The sequence below is a fragment of the Xyrauchen texanus genome, chromosome 2, assembly GCF_025860055.1.
Source record: "Xyrauchen texanus isolate HMW12.3.18 chromosome 2, RBS_HiC_50CHRs, whole genome shotgun sequence".
NCBI lineage: Eukaryota > Metazoa > Chordata > Actinopteri > Cypriniformes > Catostomidae > Xyrauchen > Xyrauchen texanus.
In genome coordinates, this window is record NC_068277.1 from 40526575 (window position 1) to 40550096 (window position 23522).

At 43.4% G+C, this 23522-nt stretch overlaps 1 protein-coding gene across 1 annotated transcript in view; it reads right to left on the reverse strand.

The window, feature by feature from the left end:
- plxdc2b (plexin domain containing 2b) overlaps nt 1-23240 on the reverse strand; it is a 108457-nt gene extending 85217 nt beyond the window's left edge. The window contains exon 1 of the mRNA XM_052149116.1: nt 22823-23240. Coding sequence (XP_052005076.1) covers nt 22823-22925 — 103 coding nt within the window. The 5' untranslated portion in view covers nt 22926-23240. The remainder of the gene's footprint in view (nt 1-22822) is intronic.
- Between the last annotated feature and the right edge of the window lie 282 nt (nt 23241-23522).

The following is a 23522-nucleotide window of genomic DNA, read 5'->3' on the forward strand; positions in this document are numbered from 1 at the left end:
TCTCTCCAGAACTCCTGGGAGCAGAGCAACAGGGGGAAATGCGTACAGACGTAGCCTCGGCCACGTCTGTACCATAGCGTCCAACCCCAAGGGGGCTGGTTGCGTGAGGGAGAACCAAAGTGGACAGTGCGTCGTAAGCTGAGACACAAACAGATCCACTTCTGCTTGGCCGTAAAATTCCCAAATGAGCTCCACCGCCTCGGGGTGGAGTCTCCATCCCCCTGGCCTCAGCACCTGCCTCGACAGGGTGTCTGCTCCTATATGCCCTCAGGGAGAGTATTTTACCCAGGGACCACAAGAGGATCTGGTGCGCCAGTTTGCAGAGTGGACGTGAGCACAGACCCCCCTGTCGATTTAAATAAGAGACCACCGATGTGTTGTCTGTACGGACAAGCACATGATGGCCCCTCAGATCTGGGAGGAAATGTCTCAACGCATTGAAGACGGCCATCATCTCCAGGCAATTTATGTGCCAAGAGAGATGATGTTCCTCCACAGACCCTGAGCTGAGCGGCCTTCCATTACCGCTCCCCAGCCGGTGAGAGAAGCGTCTGTCGAAATAGCAACTCGATGGAAAAGAGCTCCCAGCACCGGACCCCTGTGACAGGAACCAATGTTTCCTCCATATAATCAAGGCGCGGATGCACCGCCGCGTGATCGTGATCATACGAAGTGGGTTCCCCCTCGGGGAGAACCCTCTGGTCCTGAGCCACCACTGCAAAGGTCTCATGTACAGCAGGCCAAAGGGGATCACATTGGACGCTGCTGCCGTGAGGCCTAACAGTCTCTCGAACTGTTTCACAGTGCGTGACTGGCCTAGCTTCAACTCTTTTGTGGCTGTGATGATAGCAGCTACATGAACAGGTGATAGTGTGGCCCGCATTGTGACTGAATCCCATACCAAACCAAGGAAAGTGGTTCTCTGTAATGGAGAAAGCACACTCTTCTTGGCATTGAGTCTCAACCCCAATTTCTTCATATGAGCGAGAACGACATCTCGATGCCGAACCGCTGACTGCTCTGATTCCGCCAGAATCAGCCAGTCGTCGATGTAGTTCAGAATGCGTATGCCCTGCAGCCTGAGCTGGGCCAGAGCTGCATCTACGCACTTCGTGAACATGCGGGGTGACAGAGCTAGACCGTACTAAGGGTACCAGTCTCTCGAGACTGGCCTCTGGTGTTAAAGGAACAGCCACTCCGGCGACCTGAAGCATATTGGCAGGAAACAACCGAACTGACTGTTTTTGAACCCCCCTCAGAGGGCTCACGTCCGGCGCAACGTCGAGTCGACATTGCGCCGAACTTCCGCTGGATACCACTGCGCCCCGAAGCACCAAGGGTGGCGGGGTTGGCAGACTGGTCCCATGAGGACCCCGAAGTGGAGCGAGCACCGTATTCTGAGGTGTACACCGCTCCACCCTGTTAAAGGAACAGCCACTTTGGCAACCTGAAGCATATTGGCAGGAAACAACCGAACTGACTGTTTTTGGACCCCCCCTCAAAGGGCTCACGTCCGACGCAACGTCGAGTCGACATTGCGCCGAACTTCCGCTGGATACCACTGCGCCCCGAAGCACCAAGGGTGGCGGGGTTGGCAGACTGGTCCCATGAGGGACCATTTTTTTTTTGAGCCGAAGCCTTCTAAGTACAGTCCTCAGATCCGGCTTAGACTTAGCTGACTTCGGCTGAGAGTGTTGGCTCGGTCCCCAAGATTTCGGGGGAGCACGAGACGCAACACTTATTTTCTGTTGCACACGGTGCGAGGAGCTTGGCTGGGGATGCTCACGCCCAGCATCCCCAGGGGGATGGACTCAGCGAGGAAGGAATTTTTTAAAAGCCTCAGATTGTTTTATATTTTCTAGAAATCTTTCAACAACCGTATTCACCGAGTCACTGAAGAGACCAGAGGGAGACACAGGGGCATCTAAAAGAAAAGCCCGCTCTTTATCTTTAATCTCTGCAAGATTTAACCAAAGATGTCTCTCAGTAGCTACGAGGGCTGCCATAGACCGCCCAATAGCACGGGCGGTCTCCTTCGTAGCTCTGAGAGAAAGATCTGTAGCCCGACGAAGTTCTCGAATTTCGTCGGGACTAACTCCCTCACTCCTATCGATATCCCCCAGCAGATCTGCTTGATAGGCTTGGAGCACTGCCATCGTGTGTAGACAGGCTCCAGCTTGACCTGCAGCCGAATAAGCCTTACCCACAAAATTGGATGTGGTTTTTAGTGGTTTATTCGACAACACGGGATCCTTCAGGGATGATGCTGACCCAGGAGACAGATAGCTCGCGAGCGTCTATTCAGCTGGGGGCATCGACCCATAACCAAAATCTTTCAGCCCCTTTATATTTGAATATGTGAGAACATCGAGGTTAAAAAGACGAATATGGTTTATTCCATGATCTGCTTTTAGGACGAGTATCTCTTTTCTGCTGGCCAGTCAACATTTAATTTATTAACAGCATGAGTTATCACCTCAATAAGCTCCTCATATGCTGGGGAGAGGGAGGCGAATCCTCTCCCCCTATTGTGTTAGTGTTTGTGTCACTCTCATAAACGCTCAGTAACTCCACCTCCTCAGAGCTAGAGCACCGAAGCATCGGGCTCTCTTCCCGGGCGGAAGAAGCCGCAGCGCGGGCTTCCGACACCGGCAAGAGAGCAATGGATACCTCGGAGAGATCCATTTGCGAACCCCCAGTGAGCCTTCTTCGAGCTGCCTCGACAGCCGCGGGTCCAGAACCCTGAGGTTCGCGAGCCTGTCCATCATCCTCAAATGCGGACAGACAAGAGTGGAGCATGTGGAGCGGCAGACGCTCACAATGATGACAGTCAGCCCCCTCGAAAGCTGACATTGCATGCTCCACTCCCAAACAAACTACACAAAGCTCATGTGTATCTCCACCCGTGATATAACGAGGGCAAGGAGAAGCACAGGCTTTAAATAGTTGTTTCGCCATAATATCAATATAAAGAGAGACAGACAACAATAAATAAGACAGACAGTTTTGACACAGAGCGCTTTGCTGAGGCACAAAAGCTGATGCGAGTAACGCACCGGATGTGCTTATATCCTTTCCTGGTCATGACGTCACCCGCCCGTGGCGTTCATTCATTCCATTGGACTAGTTGACATACGTGCTTCAGGGGCGTTCACGCAAAGGCGTTCCCAAAGCGTCATCGACGCATCGCGAGTTCCCTCGTAAGGGAACAATAAAATATAATTACAGTAGACCGATATTTAAAATACTTTTTAAATATAAATTCCTCTTACTGCACAGTAGGTGGCAATATGCATGAAGAAACAAAAGAAGAATGTGAAAGTGAATGTGGAGATTAATAGTAAAATAGGATTTCTCACCCACACCAATTGTAATGAAGAGACTATTTCTTCAGGCAGACCGTAGAAGCGGAACACGCACTGGAACAGGTGTTCGGCAGTTTCGAGGGCGGTGAGTAGCTTGGGCAGGGGTATCAGGCGGCAAGCCTTGGAGAACCGGTCTATGACCGTGAGGATGGTGGTGTGTCCCTGGGAGTTGGGTAGGTCGGTTACGAAGTCCACAGCGATATGTGACCAGGGACGATGTGGAATGGGGAGAGGTTGGAGCAGTCCGGCCGGTGGTTGTTTTGGGGACTTTGCTAGGTTGCAGGCTGGGCACCTTTTGACGAAGTCAGCAGTGTCCTCGGGTAGGGTCCCCTACCAGAAGCGGTTACTCAGGAGACGGGTGGTAGCTGAGATTCCAGGGTGACCGGAGCTTGAGGAGTCGTGCACCCAGCGGAGTACCCTCTCCCGGAGGCTGGGGGGTACAAAGGTCCGATCGATAGGGCACTCAGGAGGAGGTGGGACTGAGACCTGAGCCTGGGAGATGTCTGAAATGAGGTCCCACTGGACGGGGGCTAGGAAAAGCGAGGGCGGGACAATGGGTTCGGCAGTGGTGTTTTGCACTGTGGCCTCGTGTTGACATGAGAGGGAGTCAGCCTTGGTGTTCTTGGAGCCCAGCAGGTAGGAGATGTTGAAGTCGAAGCGGGTGAAGAACAGGGCCCATCGGGCCTGTCTGGGGTTGAGCCTCTTGGCGGAGCGGAGGTACTCAAGATTGCGGTGGTCCGTCAAGACCTGGAATGGTTGCCTGGTCCCCTCCAGCCAGTGACGGCATTCCTCCAGGGCTGCTTTCATGGCCAGGAGCTCCCGGTTGCCGACATCATAGTTTCGCTCGGCGGGGGAGAGTTTGCGGGAGTAGTAGGCACAGGGAAACAGCTTGGGTGGGTTACCTTGGCGCTGGGAGAGGATGGCTCCAATTCCAGTGTTCGAGGCGTCCACCTCTACCACAAAGGGGAGGTCAGGATTGGGGTGGTGCAGGATGGGCACAGAGGTGAAGCGTTCCTTGAGTTGGGCAAAGGCCTGGAGGGCTTCAGCCGGCCAGTGGAGTTTGGTTCTACCTTTCTTCAGCATGGCGGTGAGAGGGGAGGCAACTGTGCTGAAGTTGCGGATGAACCAGCGGTAGAAATTCACGAACCCTAGGAAGCGTTGGAGCTCCTTCACCGTGGCCGGTTGAGGCCATTCCAGGATGGCTCGCACCTTGCGGTCGTCCATGGCCACTCCGTCTGGGCTGATGACGTACCCAAGGAAGGCTACCGACTTCTGGTGGAACTCACACTTCTCGGCCTTAGCGTACAACTGGTGCTGTATCAAGCGCTTGAGGAAGGTACGGACGTGAGTGATGTGTTCCTCAAGAGAGTTAGAGTAGATCAGAATGTCGTCGATGTAAACAATCAGACAACGGTTGAGCAGGTCTCTGAACACATCATTGACGAAGGACTGGAACACCGAGGGACTGTTGGATAAGCCGAACGGCATCACCAGATATTCGTAATGGCCGCAGGTGGTGGAAAAGGCGGTCTTCCACTCGTCTCCCTCCCGAATACGCACCAGGTTGTAGGCGGAGCGCAGGTCCAGCTTGAGTAAAACCGTGCTCCTTAGTTGCTCCAGAGCAGCGGGCACGCAGTGGCAGGGGTATCTGAATTTTATGGTGACGTCATTGAGGCCGCGGTAGTCGATGCACGGGCGAAGGGAGCCGTCCTTCTTGCCCACGAAGAAGAATCCAGCAGCTGCTGGGGACGTGGAGGGCCGGATGAACCCCTTGGCCAGCTCCTCCTCGATGTAGGACCTCATGGCTAAGGACTCAGGTTCAGACAGGGGGAAGACTCGGCCTAGGGGTGGTGTAGCTCCCGGCTTGAGTTCAATGGCACAGTCGCTAGGTCGGTGAGGCGGAAGTAAGGAGGCCTTGGCCTTGCTGAAGGCCTCGCTTAGGTCAGCGTACACGGGGGGTATCTGAGCGGAGACGTCCGATGCTTTCAGGACGTTGGTGGTTCCCACGGTCACGGGGAGGACTGTTTTCAGACACCTCGCCGAGCAGTCAGTGCCCCACTGTGTGATTTGACTGTGCCGCCAGGAGATCCGTGGGTCGTGAAGACGGAGCCAGGGGAGGCCGAGGATTACCGGGTGGTGAGGGGAGGTGACGAGGTGCAGACGGATGGTCTCGGTGTGCAGCACACCCACCTGCAGGCGGATGTCGGTAGTGGTGTTGCACACTCGACCGGTACCCAGGGGACGTCCGTCTAGGGCCGCCACTGCCAAGGGAGGTTCACATACAGTCAGGGGAATACCATGTTGCTTACAAAAGTTCTCATCAATGAAGTTACCAGCCGCACCAGAGTCAATCATGGCATGGGCCTTTAAGCTAGATGATCGGTAACAGAGTAAAACGGGCACCTTCAGGCTGGAACTGGTTAGGGTGGAAGAGAGGAGCAAACTCACCCCAGGTTGTTGTCGCTCAGGCGGACGCGTCGGGCAGTTGGAGCGGATGTGCCCGGCCTGGCCACAGTAGAGGCAGAGGCGGTTGGAGAGGCGGCGTTCTCTCTCCTCCGGAGTGAGGTGGGGTCTACCTGCATGGGTTCCGGGGACGCTTGGCGCTGGGGTGCCGGAGCGGGCTGCGGGAGCCACCTCGCTGGTCGTCGGGAACGGATGAGGTTGTCGACTCGGATAGCCAGCGAGATGAATTGTTCCAAAGAGGTCCCCTCATCACGACACGCCAGCTCAGACTGCAGATCCGCACTCAGCCCCTGACGGAAGAGGAGTTTGAGGGTGCATTCAAGCCAGCCGGTTTGCGTTGCAAGGGTGCGGAAGTTGAGAGCGTAATCTGCTGCTGTGCGATTTCCCTGGCAGAGTGCCAGGAGTTGCTCACCAGCGCTCTTGCCGCATTCGGGGTGATCGAAGACGTCGATCAGGCTCTGCATGAAAGAGTCAAAGGTAAAGTGAGTGAAGCCTTGGTTGTGCCAAACCGCGGTCGCCCAGTCGAGAGCGCGGCCCGTCAGCACGGAGCTGATGAAGAGAATCTTGCTCTGATCAGTCGGGTATATCGTCGGTTGCTGCGCGAGGAAAATAGAGCATTGCATGTCGAAGCCTCTGCACTTCGAGGGCGTGCCGTCGAATTTTTCCGGTAAGGCGAGTCGCTGAGTGGCAGCGGCTTGGGGAAGTGGGTCGGCGGCTGACGCTTGGCTAGCTTGAGGAGCCGCGGGTGCGGACGCGAAAGCCGGTGCTGGCGCTGGTTGGAGTGCTGCCTGGACGGTGCGCATTATCTCCTCGATGGCAGAAGCGAGGCGCCCGAGCTGGTGCTGTTGCGCGGAGAGCTGGTTAGCCTGCGCCGAGAGTTCCTCCGACAGGCGTGTGATCACCGCTGGATCGATGGGAGGTGAAGTCTTCTGTAATGAAGACTCAGGTTGGTTTGGATCCATATGCGGTTTTATTAGGCAGTAAACTCAGGTCGTACAGGCAATGGTCTAGGACAGGCAAACAGAGTGAGGCAGAGAGGCTGAGGCGTAAACAAGAACAGGCTAGAGATCGGGACAGGCGGATATCAATCGTGGTAGGTAAACAGGCTAGAGTAACTGGGCAGGGAGCAAACAAACTGGAACGGGGAACAGCTAGGTCGGTACACAGGGAAACTAGAGAGGTATCTAAGTTGCTTGGAAATGTCGCCGGGGCTAAACAAGACTTCGCAAAGAGGGAACAAACAGACGTGGTTAAATAGAGTGGGGTAATAACCAACAGCTGGGCGAGTAATCAGTACTCGGGTGAATGCGATCTCCGGAGGCTCGAGGAGGAGGCGCCTTCACCCGTGTTCGTGACACCAATAATATAACCTCTGAATACATAGATTTCATTAATGGATTACTTTTATGCTGTCTTTATGTGCTTTGGACCTTCAAAGTTCTGGCCACCATTCACTTGCATTGTATGGACACACAGAGGTGAGATATTCCTCTAAAATTCTTTGTTTGTGTTCTGCAGTAGAAAGAAAGTCATACACACCTGGGAGGGTAAATGATGAGAGAATTTTCATTTTTGAGTGAACTTTCCCATTAAAATCACTAACGTGTTTAAGGGGCTTTCACACTTGGTTCGATTGCCTGTTCCGAACCCGAGTTCGATTGCTCCCCCCTCCCCCCTGCCCCCGATGGACTGTGTTCGCATTATATATTTGTATCCGAACCGCGGTACGCTTGCGTCATCAAGCTGCAGCTGGTGCGTAATCGTGTTGCTTGATAACCGCGAAATGAAAAGGCGTCAAAATTCAATGAATAGACTTTCTCGGTTCACATTTGTTCTTCTTTTTTTTAACCTTTGGTTTTGTTTTCAACATCAAGATACATAAACACAGTTGCGTCTGTCTGCCGCAAAAATACTGAAATCGTTCAAAAGACAGCGGGCTGTCCGCCGAAGACCATTTTTGCGAAGGCAAGCAGAAATCATCTCTCTGCTTGCAGTGCGTGTGCGTCAATCCCGCTTTTCGTCAAGGTAAGTGTATACACACACACACGCACACACACACACGCACGAAAGTAAACTCTTTCCGCTCAATTTGAAAGTGACGCGTGTGAGACTGACGACCACATTATACGTCATCAATAGCGGTTCACTTCCGCGGTTTGGTTCGATTGCGTTCATATCAGCAGCGAACCGTACTGGAGTTCACATGAACCGTACCCCAGACCACATTTTTAAGCGGACTCGAGTACGGTTCGCGGGTGCGCACCCGAGTTCAGAAGACAGCGTTCACATCATCCAAACGAACCGAACTCTGACGTCATTCGAACCGGGGTGCGCACCAAAAGTGCTAGTGTGAAAGCCCCCTAATTGTATATATGATGTGTTAACATGCATTAGTAGTTGGATGAGGCTCAGGGGAGTTTCTTTGAAAAAAAAAAATAAATAAATACAAGCACTAAGTATCTCTGTTCTGCTGAAGTGAACTTTCTTCAACTAACGCACACCCTCCAACCATACATAACCACTCTTACACAAACATGGTTCCAGCTGCAGAAACACAAAGCTTTACTGTTTAAATCTGTATTAGTCAGCTCAGAGCCCACACATTCCTGTTAAGGCTTGCAGGCAGTTGAAAAACATCTGGGACGGGTGAATATGAGTCTGGTTGTTTATGTGTGCTACTGAGCAACATGACAAAAGTGGTTTACGTATATTCATAAAAATGACAATATCTTTAAACATTTCAGGCACAAATAAAAAGCAGGAGAAAATACAAGCCATTAAATTTCACTTGCAAATTATACAAATAAATAAATACAATTAAACACTAAAAGTTTTAAAAGGATTTAACAATTCAAGAACTGTAAAAACTCTCTGTACAATGTGTAAACAACTACTACAGAAAAAACCCTGTACTCCACAAAGGAACAATAGTTTGACAAGCTTTACTCAATTTACTTGTCAATCAGTGAACTGAAGTTTTCCTTTTCCACATACACAATGCAAAGTTTTGGGATTGACAAATGCAATTCACAAACTTGTGCTGTTTTACAGTGACAGTTTTGGTGTCTTGCAGTGAATTGTGAACGAGCAACATAGATGGCAACAGCTTGACCCATTTGGTCTTAGCTACAGTATTTCTGATGAAAGAAATATTAGAAGCCAGGGATATTAACATCCGACAATTTTAAGAGACGGCACCGTGTTTTTTTGTGCTTGCTAAGCTGCTGCTTTTACAGCGTACTCTCTGTCTATCTTCAGATCAGCTTTTGGCAACTCTGTCAATACTTATGCATATAGGAGACTGGGGCTAGTTGTCACACTTTTTTACTCCAGTGAATATTTCTCAGAGAAGGTTTATTTTTGAAAGTCAATTTCTGCATTGTTACAGTATATACCTTAAAATTTTGGGTACAAAAATCAACTGAACAGTTTCAGTGCTCTTGCAAATTTCATTGAACACGCACTGACCCTTTTGTGACAACTTTCCCCAATAGTCGGGCATGTTGTCACACTATATGGGGTAAGTTATTACAATGGAACCTGCCATTAAACCAGTGATGGAGGGTTCATGTAAACAACATGTTTCCCGACATCCCACCATCAAAATAAAATCTACTCAACTCTTTAAATCAACGCATGCAGCTTATTATAGGCTTTTCAGCATAATGTAAAAAGTAAAACAAACATAGGGCACAAAAAGATTAGCCTAATGAAACATCAAACGTTGAAAAGGTCACATACAAAAATATTAAAATATTGTCTTGGCCAACAAATATTGTATAAAGTGTATAAAATTATGCCATTTAAAACACACATGACAACCTACCATGAAAAAAATGAAATGCCCTGACCTGACTGCTGTGAAAAATCAATTTGTCCTAAGAACACAAACGCTTATGTAAAAATCAGTTTTTATAATAGAGTTTTTATGACTCTAGCCTTAATGTTTGCTAGTGTGGTTTGATTATGTTCGCACAAACACTATGACAAAAATAAGATGAAATATAGAAATGTACTTTGCTGAGTAGAATTCATAAAAATTAGGGTTTTGAACTTGGTATTTGAAACCAACATACAAAACCTGTTAGAAATAACGTCATGGTTACTGATGTAGAGCCGCTGGAATGCGCCATCAGATCCAACAGAAGCTCTCTTGCAGAGGTGGGTGAAGCAGTCGTGAACACAGCTCGCTGATCACACAACCACTCGGCACCGAAGAAAAAATCTGACTGACAGACGCATGCCCACTTCCCTTTATACCGGTTTGTCCGGGGCGGGACATGCAAATTCTGTCTACCAATTTCATATTGGCCTTTTCTCAAGTTCAGCGTTACCGGAGGCTCTCAAGAAAGACCCCTTGTGTCACTACAATCGACACAACGTCGAGTGAGTGACAGAAGGGAACACACATTTGCTCAATTGGACATTTTGTTACTGAGATATAGCCCTGTAAAGACTTCCCAGTGTGACAACTAGGGATGCACAGATACCATTTTTGCTCTACCTATCCAATTCCAATACCTTAACTTTCAGTATCAGCCATTCCTGATCCGATAACAGTGTTTTTTCTTAATCGGCTTAGAATATCAACACCTCATTGTGTGGAACTGATTGGGGGTACTCTTTTCTATGTGTAATGGTAGCCAGCTGGTAGGTAGCTGCGGAGTGTGTATACTTCACTCCCCTGCCCTCAAGAGGTGCACTAGCAACTGACACTAGAGTCTGTATCCCTTTAGCCTCCTCGTTACTGTATCTGCCTACATGCTGGAGACGCTGGTTCAAATCCCGTTCGGAGCGGGTCGGGCAGGACTGGTTACATATGTAAAGAAACAAAAACATCTAACTACACATTATGGCATTATAAAATATAGAAAAAAAAATATTATTACATTAAAAATGTGTAGACTATCAATAAAAACTGTATTTATTTTTAAACAGTCTACTGGATAATCCAGCAGCAAAATTTTAAGTAATTCCAAAGAAAGTCTTCTGTAGAAAAGAAGCCAGTTCTCTTTACACATTTTTTCAACTTGTATATTCACTTTCACAGAATTCATAATGTGATGCTCTGTGAGCACTCCACACAAAGTATATCTCAGATGTAGATGCTCGATAGTTTCGTTAGCGTATAACATGCATTGTTCACGTTTATTTTGCACGTTTACTGAAGCAAGCTGCGCATGCAGTCTATATTCATTTATTAAACGCAGCCTTTTGTGATTCACAACCCTATCATATGTCTTTCAGAGACTTTAATAAAATGCACAAGCTATATGGACTACTTTAATTTTGCTTTTGTGGTTCTTTTATGCCATTTTTAGAGCTTCATAACAACCATGACTAACATGGGAACCCTCCTGAGAGAAAGCATTCTGCTGGTTAATTGTCCTTTGCAGAGAGCTAAAGAGCTCCTGAGAGATGAAACTGAAAATTTCCATTCCCTGTAAACCAACCTCAGTTAACCCCCACAGAGAGTATCTCCACATGCACACACAAATGCTCAGGGACACATTTACAACTTCTTACTATTCCAATCTATCTGCCTCATCACCCATTCCATCTCATTCACACTAGAGGCTTTGCTCTAAAGTCAGTAGATGCTCTGCATTCAGTACTTAAGTTTGGGTCAGTGCACATGAACAGGTGTGAGAAATCCTTTTAAGTGTCCTGAGAAAAGATTATAGCAGCTGTTCAGCCTTTTTTTTGAAGGGCCAAAAACATCTTGTCTACTTCACAACTACTGAAACAACTTTTAAAGTGTAAATTAACAACCTAAATACTTGAAAACATACAGTACATAATCTGCTGTTAGCTGGCTATGTTTCAGAATAGTGTTTTGAATATGTTTGCCAAAGAATAAGAAATACTTTAGTGCAGTGTAATTAACATTTGTTGAGGGGTAATTAGCTAAGCTATGAAAAAAGTGCCTCATACTGGGCACCATTATTGCAGCCCTGCAGAGAAAGATGGAAATTGAGCTGGGGAGGAATTGAAAACAAAAGCACTGTTGGACACCTTAAGAGCACTGTGAGCATTTTGAAACACACAAGACCCTTAAAGCACAAAAGACAACTACTGGAAACTTCCGAGACTGTCACCAAGTGACTCTCTCTCTTTCTCCTCCCTTTTTTCTCTTTTCACAACTGTATTCAGTGAAGCCATGCATTGCACTTTTGAATGTGATTTAGTCTGGTAAAGGTTGAGATGTAGCATTGCCTTGCTCTTTTTTGTAGCAAATGTAACTCAATGACGTCCTACTATTTTGAGTTTTACTGTTCATTTATAAAGTCCAATATTAGTTTTTGGTAATGGATCAGCAGACACATGCTGGTGCTTCTGAGAACAGACACTGCACGCATACCTACTAAGAAAAAACCCCTCTCTCCTTTTCTTCAAAGCAGCTCTATACATCCTTTCTCAGGAACTCATTCAAGGATAGATAAAGCCAGGCTCAAGCTATCCATTCAATTATCTGCAATGTCGACAGAAGGGAAGGCAAATTGCAGAGCCGGTGGGGTGAGGACTCAAATAGTTTAAAAACATTAAAAACAATTAAGTCATTCCAAATTACTGTCTCTCATCTGTCTTCCCATCATACCATTATGTTGTTCCAAACCCATATGAATTTCTTTATTCCATGGAACACGAAAAAGACATGTTAGCAGAAAGTTAAGTGGATCGCACACCGGACACGTCTGTTGGACGACACGGCACATTCTAAAATTCGAAACAACTGTTTTCTATGAATGGACACACACATCCAGCTACAACTCTAGAGGCTGCTCAAAAGTGCCACAGAGCAACATTCACATTGTTCTCCAGTAGATTCGACACAAATCATTATTAAAAGGCATAGATTATTTACTTTAGCCATGACTGGATGAAACATTGTGTATATCTATCTTTATTTATATAGCCAACACAATGTATTTTCAGTTGCAAGCACTGATATATAATATAGAACTGGATTGCTGATGACATCATAATGCTGAAGCCACTGCCCCACCATATATGTATGCCCAAACATTTCAGTGTGCCAATTAATTTAATTGGAAATCATCTAATTTCAAAGAGTAAACATTAGCCATTCAGTCACATATTGTATATGTGAAATCCGCCTGTACAACCTTATAATGATAACTTCAAATGCATGTATTGTTTATTTATTCAAAATATGGAATATATATATATATATATATATATATATACATATATATATATATATATATATATATATATATATATATATATATATATATATATATATATATATATATTGCAAACATCGGTGTTCATTCTGAGTAACTTTTGCATAAATCTTTTTCTCACAGTCAGTTGCCCGAGAGAGCGCTATCTGTCACACACACACACAGTGGGCACGCATAGAGAGAGAGAGAGAGAGAGAGAGAGAGAGAGAGAGAGAGCAAAGATGGCAAGAATTAAACTGATGCACTAGGATTAAATGTTTTTTAAATGGTAAACACACACACAGAATGTATCACTAATATATATATGACTACAGAGAGCACTTCAATATGAAAATAGGCAAATCTTGGTCATTAGGCGATTTATAAATCCCGACTTGAATTTTTAAGGTCCAAAAAAGAGGCTGTTCGAGTGAAAAAAAGAGTGTTGTCACCCTATAACAAGCAAACATCTACTTAGTTTACAACTTCCTGACAATTTGGCCACAACGTGGCCCCATTTGCCCACGTTGTACTACACTGATATGCAGCACACTGGCACAGGTGAATACTCTGACATATGGCTTCTCCCGTATAAAGAATATTATCGATAGCAAGCAAATTAATTGTTAATCATGATTGTCACTATGGGGCAAAATGTGACAATCGTATCTGGAGGTCGGAGACAGTGAAACTGCGGTGATATTTGCTGTTAGTCATTGAGGCAATATGGTGATTGGGAATACCAATGTGGCTGCTCGTACACTTCCGGAGGCTTTACCTGTTGCTGGCAGTTTACCATTGTATATGTTGCACTGGTTTTATACACTAACCTGCAAGCTCATTAACGTCACTTGGAGAAGAAGTACAAAATCCTTTGTAATCTTTGTGTGTATGGAGACTAGATTCACAACTTTGGACTGCCATCTGCACGGTATCGACATGTCCAGTGTGTGTCTTACATGTTGTCCTAACAAGACAAGACAAAATAAGATTCCAGTGATAAGCTATCTGCCTGTCCACACCAGACGTGACACCACGATATTAATACATTACAATGAGGAAAATTGACAATAATACGTAGAAAACAGAGCAATTACAGAGAGAACACTGTGCTCAGAAAACTTTAAGCACAACATTCGGTAGGTGTGTGATGCCATCGGGCAAAATCAAGTTGTTGTGAACCGGCTAATGAGATTCCGGCTTTAATATACTGCAATAAGAATACTTTTAGACCTACTGTATATGTTGACTGTGCTGCCTGGCGTGACGTACAAAAATAGAAAACCCTGTTGATGTCGCTCATCGTGTGTTGCAGCTGGTTAGGACAAAAACTCTGTTTACCATGGAAAAGATACATTTTATTGCATGTTGGGGCATCGTGTCTGGTTAGGACATGGTTACACCCAACGAGACATAGCGCTTCTCGTCCGGTGTGCGACCAGCTTTAGCATCAATCACATTCACTATCATTAGATATTTTTTCCATACAATGAAAGTGAATGGTGATTGAGGCTGCTAAAAATAAACTAACCCTTTAAACTTCAGAGACCAACTGAATTGCAACGTTTGTTTAAATCAATAAAACATTTATAATATTTAATAAATATGAATAAAAACTACACATAACGATAGCTTGCACTCTGAACTGTATGACAGTTTTGGTGGGAAAACTTTTGCATATTAACTGTCAGCACTTTCTAAAATCATACAAAAAGTTCACAGTTGACACAATTGTTTGGTTTACCGAACAGTAGTAAGAGCAGTGGTCACATATGGTTCGGAAACATCTTCAACAGAAGAAGAGCTTCTTAAAGTATGGGAGAGAAAGAATCTCAGAATGATTTTTGATGCAGTAAATGAGGGGGGACAGTGGAGAATAAAGAATAACATAGAGTTGGAGGAACTCTATGATCATCCTAATATTGTTGCTGAAATAAAAAGCAACAGATTGAGCTGGTTAGGTCATGTGGAATAAATGCCAGAAGATAGGTCCGCCAAGAAGGTCTACAGAGGAAAGCCTGATGGTAGAAGTTTGAAGGGATGATCTCGGAAAAGATGGTTGGATGACATAGAAGATGATTTAAGAGAGATTGGAATAAGATGATGTAGAAAATGTGCCAAAGATCATAAAGACTGAGCTAGCATTGGCAGAGAGGCCAAGGCCCTACGTGGGGTGTAGTGCAGAGTAAGTACACAATTGCTAACACTTAGCAATTTACAAAGTAAATATTTGACCTGTAATATTTTTTTTTCTACATTTCAACATATCAACTTTCATGAATTTGAGACAATTTTTCAAAGTGCAGCAATTCAAAGCTGGGCATCAGTGGTCATCTTTTGTTCTTTTCACAATATTGAGTAAATCATAGATAAACTATTCCAAATGATTGTCAGCAGTTCATAATACATTATTGTTAATATACTTTTGTGTGTTGAGTTGTGCTAAATTCAGAACTTAAACCCACCTTCTTTGCTCCTCTCTGGCTCTTCCTACAAACGGCCTCATGATCTTCTCCCCTCTACAGTCACTATTGAGAGACAGGAAGGTCAATGGAAGTTCCATTGACTGCCTCTGCAGCACTTGTTTTATGCCTATGTGTTTGTGTGTGTTTGTGGGAGGCTGCTGCTCTTGGCATTATGATGGATGATGGACTCAAAACCTGGCTTGTGTATTAGAAACAGTCTGCTATGGTCTGTTAACTTGATGCCTACTTGATGCAAGGGGACAAAATTAACAAAATTCAGTCTAAATCAGTTGAATTTAACTGAAACTGGGCAGGGGATTTCTATTTACCAGCATGCTTTGCATGGCACTCGACAGGGAGAGTAAATGTTAAAATTAATATATATATATATATATATATATATATATATATATATATATATATATATATATATATATATATAATGTGTCTTTGTGTAAGATGAATGTAAAGGGATACATGTTAGTGTTTAATGTTTGTGTTATTTAGAACAGTTTCTGCTTTGTTGGAGTTTTGAGGTTACCATTGTGGTGAATAGTGGAGCTTGAGCTTAGTTTGAGGACTGGTAAATATCTTGTTAAAAATCTTATTCTAGCTAATATTCTTCTACTTATAGTATTTAATTTATTATTACTTGTTAATTTTAAGTTTGACCAAAGAGTTAAATTAAAAGTTAAGTGCCATCTAGGCCTATTGTGATTATTGTGATTAACCGTCTGATCGCGGTTATTTGATCTAACCGCAATTATTTGAGACAAACCCAATTACTGGGCATTTGAATTCCTCAAAAATATTAGCAAGCATGCACATCCAAACAATAGAACGAATACAGGTGCATGACCAAAAATAAATGTACATCCACAAAAACTTCAGGAAAGTCAGCAGAATTTGAATGCCCAGTAATTGTGGTTGTCTCAAATAATTGCGGTTAGATCAAATAGATCAGACGATTATTTAATAATCAAACTTTTACCTTAACTTATATATTAAGCTAACTCAAAGATTTTGATGGCACTAGGGCTGTCATGATTATGAAATTTGGCTGATGATTAATTGTCAAACAAATAATTGTGATTATGATGATTAATTGTCACACTGTTTTTTGAACTTATAAATAAAATAAAATGTAATTTTTTTATATGCATTTTAATATATTTTTATTAGATTTGTATAAGATTATGCAATAGTAAAACATTTCTTTCCTAATATTTTAATGCTCTGTTTAAACCCACAAGCACTTATTTGCCATGAAACAAAACCTTTGAGATTTTGTTTCATCATTTCATCACGCCACAGAAATAGAGTGTGCGTCTCATACTCTTTGTCACTGCGTGTCATTAACACAGCATGTATGAAACAGGAACATTTACAGGATGTCGCTGATTTCTTCTCTGATCATAGGCCTTCAGAGGACTTTGAATATGACCTACAAATTGACAACTTTTATGACACTTTTTTAAAGATTTAAAGTGTGTGCCTCCCAACTGCCATTATATTGTAAACCATTGAACAGGACATGCTTTAAAATTCTTCCTTTTGTTTTCAACAGCTGAAAGTCATACAAGTTTGGAATGACATGATGGTGAGTAAATGATGACAGAATTTTAATTTTTGGGTGAACTATCCCTTTAACAGCATGCAGGTATACTTTAGTGTAGGTATGAAAATGTGCATGTTTTTGCATGTTACAGTAGCTCCACTTGTCCCCCTTAGCTGCAAATGGGAGTTTCCATCTGTGTGACCCCACAAGAAGAGTCCACTTTATTCTGCCAAATTCAGAAACAAACTATTAATACTATTATATCTGTAGGGAGAGAAACACACCCAGCTCTTCATTTCTGTTAATAATGTCTTTTGTGACACAGCACTACAGATGACCTGCACACAATATAAATAATGCTTTATCTAGGCCACGAGCGTGGACTTTATGTGTACAAGAGATGCACATCTCTATAATTATACCACAATAAAAATGAAGTTAGCTGACCGTCCATGTGAGCTGTGGCCTGTTCAGTAGGATCAATCTAGAGATGTTCAGCGCTATGACACAGTCTTAGTTGTGGTTTGTAAAGAAATACATACTGTAGCCCAATATTGCTGCCAAGACATACTAAGGTATAATGCCCTGGATAATCCAGAACAAAAAAGCACAGTGAGGTGGTCTATAACCCAAGGGAAGTTCTGGATTCATGCACTGCTAAAATATTGTAACTCCGTACTACTCCCTATGAGACTTCACAGTGAGGAGATTTGCTGTGCCAAAGACTGCAAATAAGACTTTGAACTTTGCAACTGGTAATAATTTCCACTAGGTATTGCATTGCAAAATATTGCCTTTCATACTATTCATGATGCTGGCAGATTCACCACAGGAAAAAGACACAGTTAAGAACTGAACACAGGCCACGTCCACACTATTACGTTTTCGTTTGAAATCACATATTTTTCTCTTTGTTTTGGCCTTCGTCCCCACAGAGAAGGCATTTGCAACAATTGAATGAGGAAATATAGACATTTTGAATTTGAGCGGAAAACCAAAAATGTTTCTAGGAAAAGTGATTTTAGAAAGTAACTTAAATGTAAAATAATTAATAGATGAAGTAATCAGAAAAGTAATGTGATTACATTTTTAAAGAAGTAATTATTAATTTGTAGTAGGGCTGTCAATTGGGCAGAGAAACTAAATTTGAATTTTTACCTTAAATATTTTCAGAATTAGAATTAAATTAGAATTTTTAAATCAGCTGATTTTTAAATTGATGTTGTTTCCTTATTCCACAAGAGGGTGCAAAGAATACATAAACCAAACAGCACCGCATTATATTATTGCAAATAATATTCCTGGCTGCAACAAAGAGCATTCCATTTTCAACTAATGTGTATAAAATAAATACATTTAAAGTTTTAGTCAAATGTTAAGTCAAGAGTCAAATGGGGGGCACTGGGGGCACTTCAATAGGCAGTTCACATGGTGTTACACTTGCACTGATGACACAGTATACTACGCTCGACTCAAGCTCCATAATAACTGTGAAATATCACATTGTTTTTTATTCATTACAGTTGTATTTAGGGTAGCTATATTCTAGATAGCAGTGGTATTCGGCTGAACTCGGTGGTGAAGCAGCTCCCAGGCCAGGGGCTGTTCAAACAGACAACACACCAGAATGGAACCGAACGCAAGGTTGAACTCCTTTCATGACAAAGCTTTTGAAAGCCCATTTCTTAATCTGAGAAATGCTTATAAGAGCGCAAGACCTCCACCTGCTGTAAGGGGCTGTTCACACCGAACACTTTTGTAACCATACATTTGCTTTTCCATGTAAATGCGTGCTACCCGAATGTCTTTGTTTCGATTTGTTTTTGTTTATTCAGCATATCGTGCAGGAAGCACTGTTTTTTTAGATGCTTTGTCTAATTAAAAAGAACTTTAAAAAGCACCTTGAGACACCTGCTTTCTATTAAACTGTATTTGTATTTGTAGCATAAGAATGCGTTCATTCTGAAGTCAGCATCATTTCTTGGCACACATCCAAAATTCTAATGCACAGTTTTAGCATTCGAATGTGCAGTTTGTTCTTACTTTCAATGAATATTAGAATTTCTCATTTTAATTTGACAGCCCTAATTTGTAGTGGATTACTTATTTGAGTAACTTACCTAACATTGGTAGTGGCTTTGTTGTGCCTGTTATTCACTTTGATAGCATTGTTAAAGCTAAATGTTACTTTTTACAAACTTCAAATTGCATTCCTTCAAAGGCGAATGGAAGTTTACTCAGAATTGCTGTCCGGCGACGGAACACGAGGCATTTCAGACTGTACATGGAATGGATGTTTTTTCGCATGCTCAGAGAGGGGATGTAAGAGTTTTCATACTTTTTAGTGTGGATGAGCAACTTTTGGAAACGCTTGAAATGGCAATGTGGATGGAATGCGCTTAGAAAACCAAAATGCTGTTTTCACATGTAACTGTATCTAAGCCAAAGGCTCCAATACAGTATTGATTCCCTATATGTTCCCCTTATGCATGAGTATGTAGTTACAGTTGACCCCACTAATACATTCAGTGTGGTTTAATATGGCTGTTAGCCTACATGAAGGCTTTTTATTATTGTCATGCTGTACTAATGAAGAAAAAAGTTATGGTAAAAAAGTATAGCCCTGAGAAAGAAATTGAGGGCAGAGAGAGAGAGAGAGAGAGAGAGAGAGAGAGAGAGAGAGAGAGAGCCAAAGGGAGGCAGGTAATATAGCGATAGGCTGAACACAAACCTAAACCCAACCTATGGGATGAGCTATTTAAAATTTGTGGGGCCCCACATTCTCACTGTTTCTGTTCACCATTTCAGAGCTGCTCTTCTTGAACCATTGTTTCCACAGCATGTGATCTAAAGCAGACCTGAGACATAGTCCATTAATAAATATGCTCATAAATTATACAGGTGAAACTCGAAAAATTAGAATATCGTGCAAAAGTTCATTAATTTCAGTAATTCAACTTAAAAGGTGAAACTAATATATTATATAGACTCATTACAAGCAAAGTAAGATATTTCAAGCCTTTATTTGATATAATTTTGATGATTATGGATTACAGCTTATGAAAACCCCAAATTCAGAATCTCAGAAAATTAGAATATTACATGAAATCAATAAAAAAAAAGGATTTTAAATACAGAAATGTCGGCCCTCTGAAAAGTATAATCATGCATATGTACTCAGTACTTGGTTTGGGCCCCTTTTGCATTAATTACTGCCTCAATGCGGCGTGGCATGGATGCTATCAGCCTGTGGCACTGCTGAGGTGTTATGGAAGACCAAGATGCTTCAATAGCGGCCTTCAGCTCTTCTGCATTGTTTGGTCTCATGTCTCTCATCTTTCTCTTAGCAATGCCCCATAGATTCTCTATGGGGTTCAGGTCAGGCGAGTTTGCTGGCCAATCAAGCACAGTAATACCATGGTCATTGAACCAGGTTTTGGTACTTTTGGCAGTGTGGGCAGGTGCCAAGTCCTGCTGGAAAATGAAGTCAGCATCTCCATAAAGCTTGTCTGCTGAAGGAAGCATGAAGTGCTCTAAAATGTCCCGGTAGACGGCTGCGTTGACTCTGGACTTAATAAAGCACAGTGGACCAACACCAGCCGATGACATGGCTCCCCAAACCAACACAGACTGTGGAAACTTCACACTGGACTTCAAGCATCTTGGATTGTGTGCCTCTCCATTCTTCCTCCAGACTCTGGGACCTTGGTTTCCAAATGAGATGCAAAATTTGCTCTCATCAGAAAAGAGGACTTTGGACCACTGAGCAACAGACCAGTTCTTTTTTTCTTTAGCCCAGGTAAGACGTTTGACATTTGAAGCCCATGTCCAGGACCCGTCTGTGTGTGGTGGCTCTTGATGCAGTAACTCCAGCCTCAGTCCACTCCATGTGAAGCTCCCCACACATTTGAATGGCCTTTTCCTGACAATCCTCTCCAGGCTACGCTCATCCCTGCTGCTTGTGCACCTTTTTCTTCCACACTTTTCCCTTCCACTTAACTTTCTATTAATGTGCTTTGATACAGCACTTTGAGAACATCCAACTTCTTTTGCAATTACCTTTTGAGGCTTTCCCTCCTTGTGGAGGGTGTCAATGATGGTTTTCTGCACAACTGTCAGGTCAGCAGTCTTCCCCATGATTGTGAATTCAACTGAACCAGACTGAGAGACCATTTAAAGGCTCAGGAACCCTTTGCAGGTGTTTAGCTGATTAGAGTGTGACACTTTGAGCCTACAATACTGAACCTTTTCACAATATTCTAATTTTCTGAGATTCTTTTTGGGGTTTTCATAAGCTGTAAGCCATAATTATCAAAATTATATCAAATAAAGGCTTGAAATATCGTACTTTGCTTGTAATGAGTCTATATAATATATCAGTTTCACCTTTTAAGTTGAATTACTAAAATTAATGAACTTTTGCCCGATATTCTAATTTTTCGAGTTTCACCTGTAAACCCTACTTTGTATCTAAAAGATTTGCACTTTTGGCTGTTACAGAACCAGCAAGAATACCTTCTTATCTTGAAACATCATCTTTACCCAAGCAAACCTTTTAACAAACACACACACACACACACACACACACACACACACACACACACACACACACACACACACAAAACAAAAAACATCGAGGGCTGCCATCACTGCTGGAAAAAAGTGTTTTGCTGGTCTTAGCTGGCCACCAAGCTGGTGGGTTCCACTGGTCAGGTTTGCTTTAGAGAGTTTTTTTCTTCTTTTTCTTATGACCAACTTTAACTCGGCCAAGATGTTTGTTTGGCATTGAGATGTGTCTGAACACGTTTAACATTCGCTCACCCTCTGTATGGGGCAGGGTATGGAATAGTTCTGTCTTCAACCCTTGTCCTAACTCGGCTGTTTTTCTCTATCATCTGTAATTATAGAACATCTAACATTTTTAATAACCACAAATGCACGCTTCCCAGGTGAGAGACAATGTTTTGTTTTCCACGTCCAAAACTCACCTGTAGTTCCCATTCAGCCAAGGCCTGTAAAGTAGACTACTAACTAGGTCAAAGGTTTTTGTACCAATCTTTTCATCAGGTACTAAAAACTAAATTTATTTAATTTCGGTTCAAACTGAGCAGAAACTGTATTTTTACGTTCTGGTTCTGGTGTTCCTCAGCCTCCTTTGCAATTGGCAACCAGTTAAAATGGAACAAAAGGACGGTTAATAGAATTCTTTGTAAAATGACAGTACTGTGCTAATGGTGGGCGATATAGGCCTATAGCAGTGTTGCTATATCTCACAAGAGAAACAATAGACCTGTTCTGGAATTAGAAGCTCAAAATAACGGACTTTCCTCACCCAAAATAAGTGATAACTTATGCTTATCGTGTCAACTAAAAAGAGAGAAGCTTCATATTTTGGGAAACAGTATAAGGTGTAATTCTGAAAATTTTCTGTTTCATGAGAACATTTTCCATTGACAACCAGACAATAAACTCCCATTAAGTTCCCAAGAGTGAGAAAAATTGGCATAGTTAGACGAGAAGCAAAAGTAGTACCATCAGCTTCCCATTAAAAGGTATCCCGTTTTTTGATCACGAAATTGATGAAGTGTTTAAAAGTAGGCTAATATAAATTTCAAGCATTTTTATGAGGTGAAGTAATGCCCACCCTCCGTTTTTGCTTGTTCAGTAATTGTGTGCGTTCGTGGTGTGCGTGTTTATACCTGCTGTTCCATATCCGCATGGCCAATACTAAACAACTGTAATCAATAGGCTATAACGCGTGGACCTGATTTTCAACAGACTCACCTTTCGCCGTGAATTCTCCTCGGGTGACCTGGAAAACACTTCCCAGCGCGTGCAAAACTAGAACAAATCCCACAAACACCTCGACTGTGCGTGAACCCGCCATGTCAGATATCCACTGAGGGAAATGTCCTCAGTTTCTCTTGCTCTGTCGTCGCCCAGCAAATGCAAAATAAAGACAAAAATAAAGGCTTGACGTTGAGCAGTAGTCCGCGCGCTCCTTCACTGACTGACTCTCTCTCTCGCGCGCTGCTATGAAGCTTCTGTAACACTAGTGCTCATGTGATGGGATGCGAGGGGGTTGCGCTTCTCTTAACGCGTTTTCTTCAGAGTTCAACTCAAATCAAATCGCAGCAGAGTTCACAATAGTCCAAAAAACAGCCCAGTCCAGTATGCTTCTTGTCTCTGCATTCACCACGAAACCAGGAGTGATACTGAACACATGATTTGTAGATGGCGTCACAAATGTGCCACCAATAGTGCCCTGCCTCAGACTTACTGGCTTCTTGCTGATGTGGTGTTAGTGCTGTTATCGGTGTTTTTTTTTAACGCAGTCAAGTAATATTGCTAACTTACAACTTATATGAATAGTGTGGCATTGTCTTTACTGATTTGTTCGTATTCCTCACACCTCCTTATGCGTGCCAAGTAGGGAATTACCTATAGAAATGCTTCTAACATACACATTCTGCATTGAAATGGA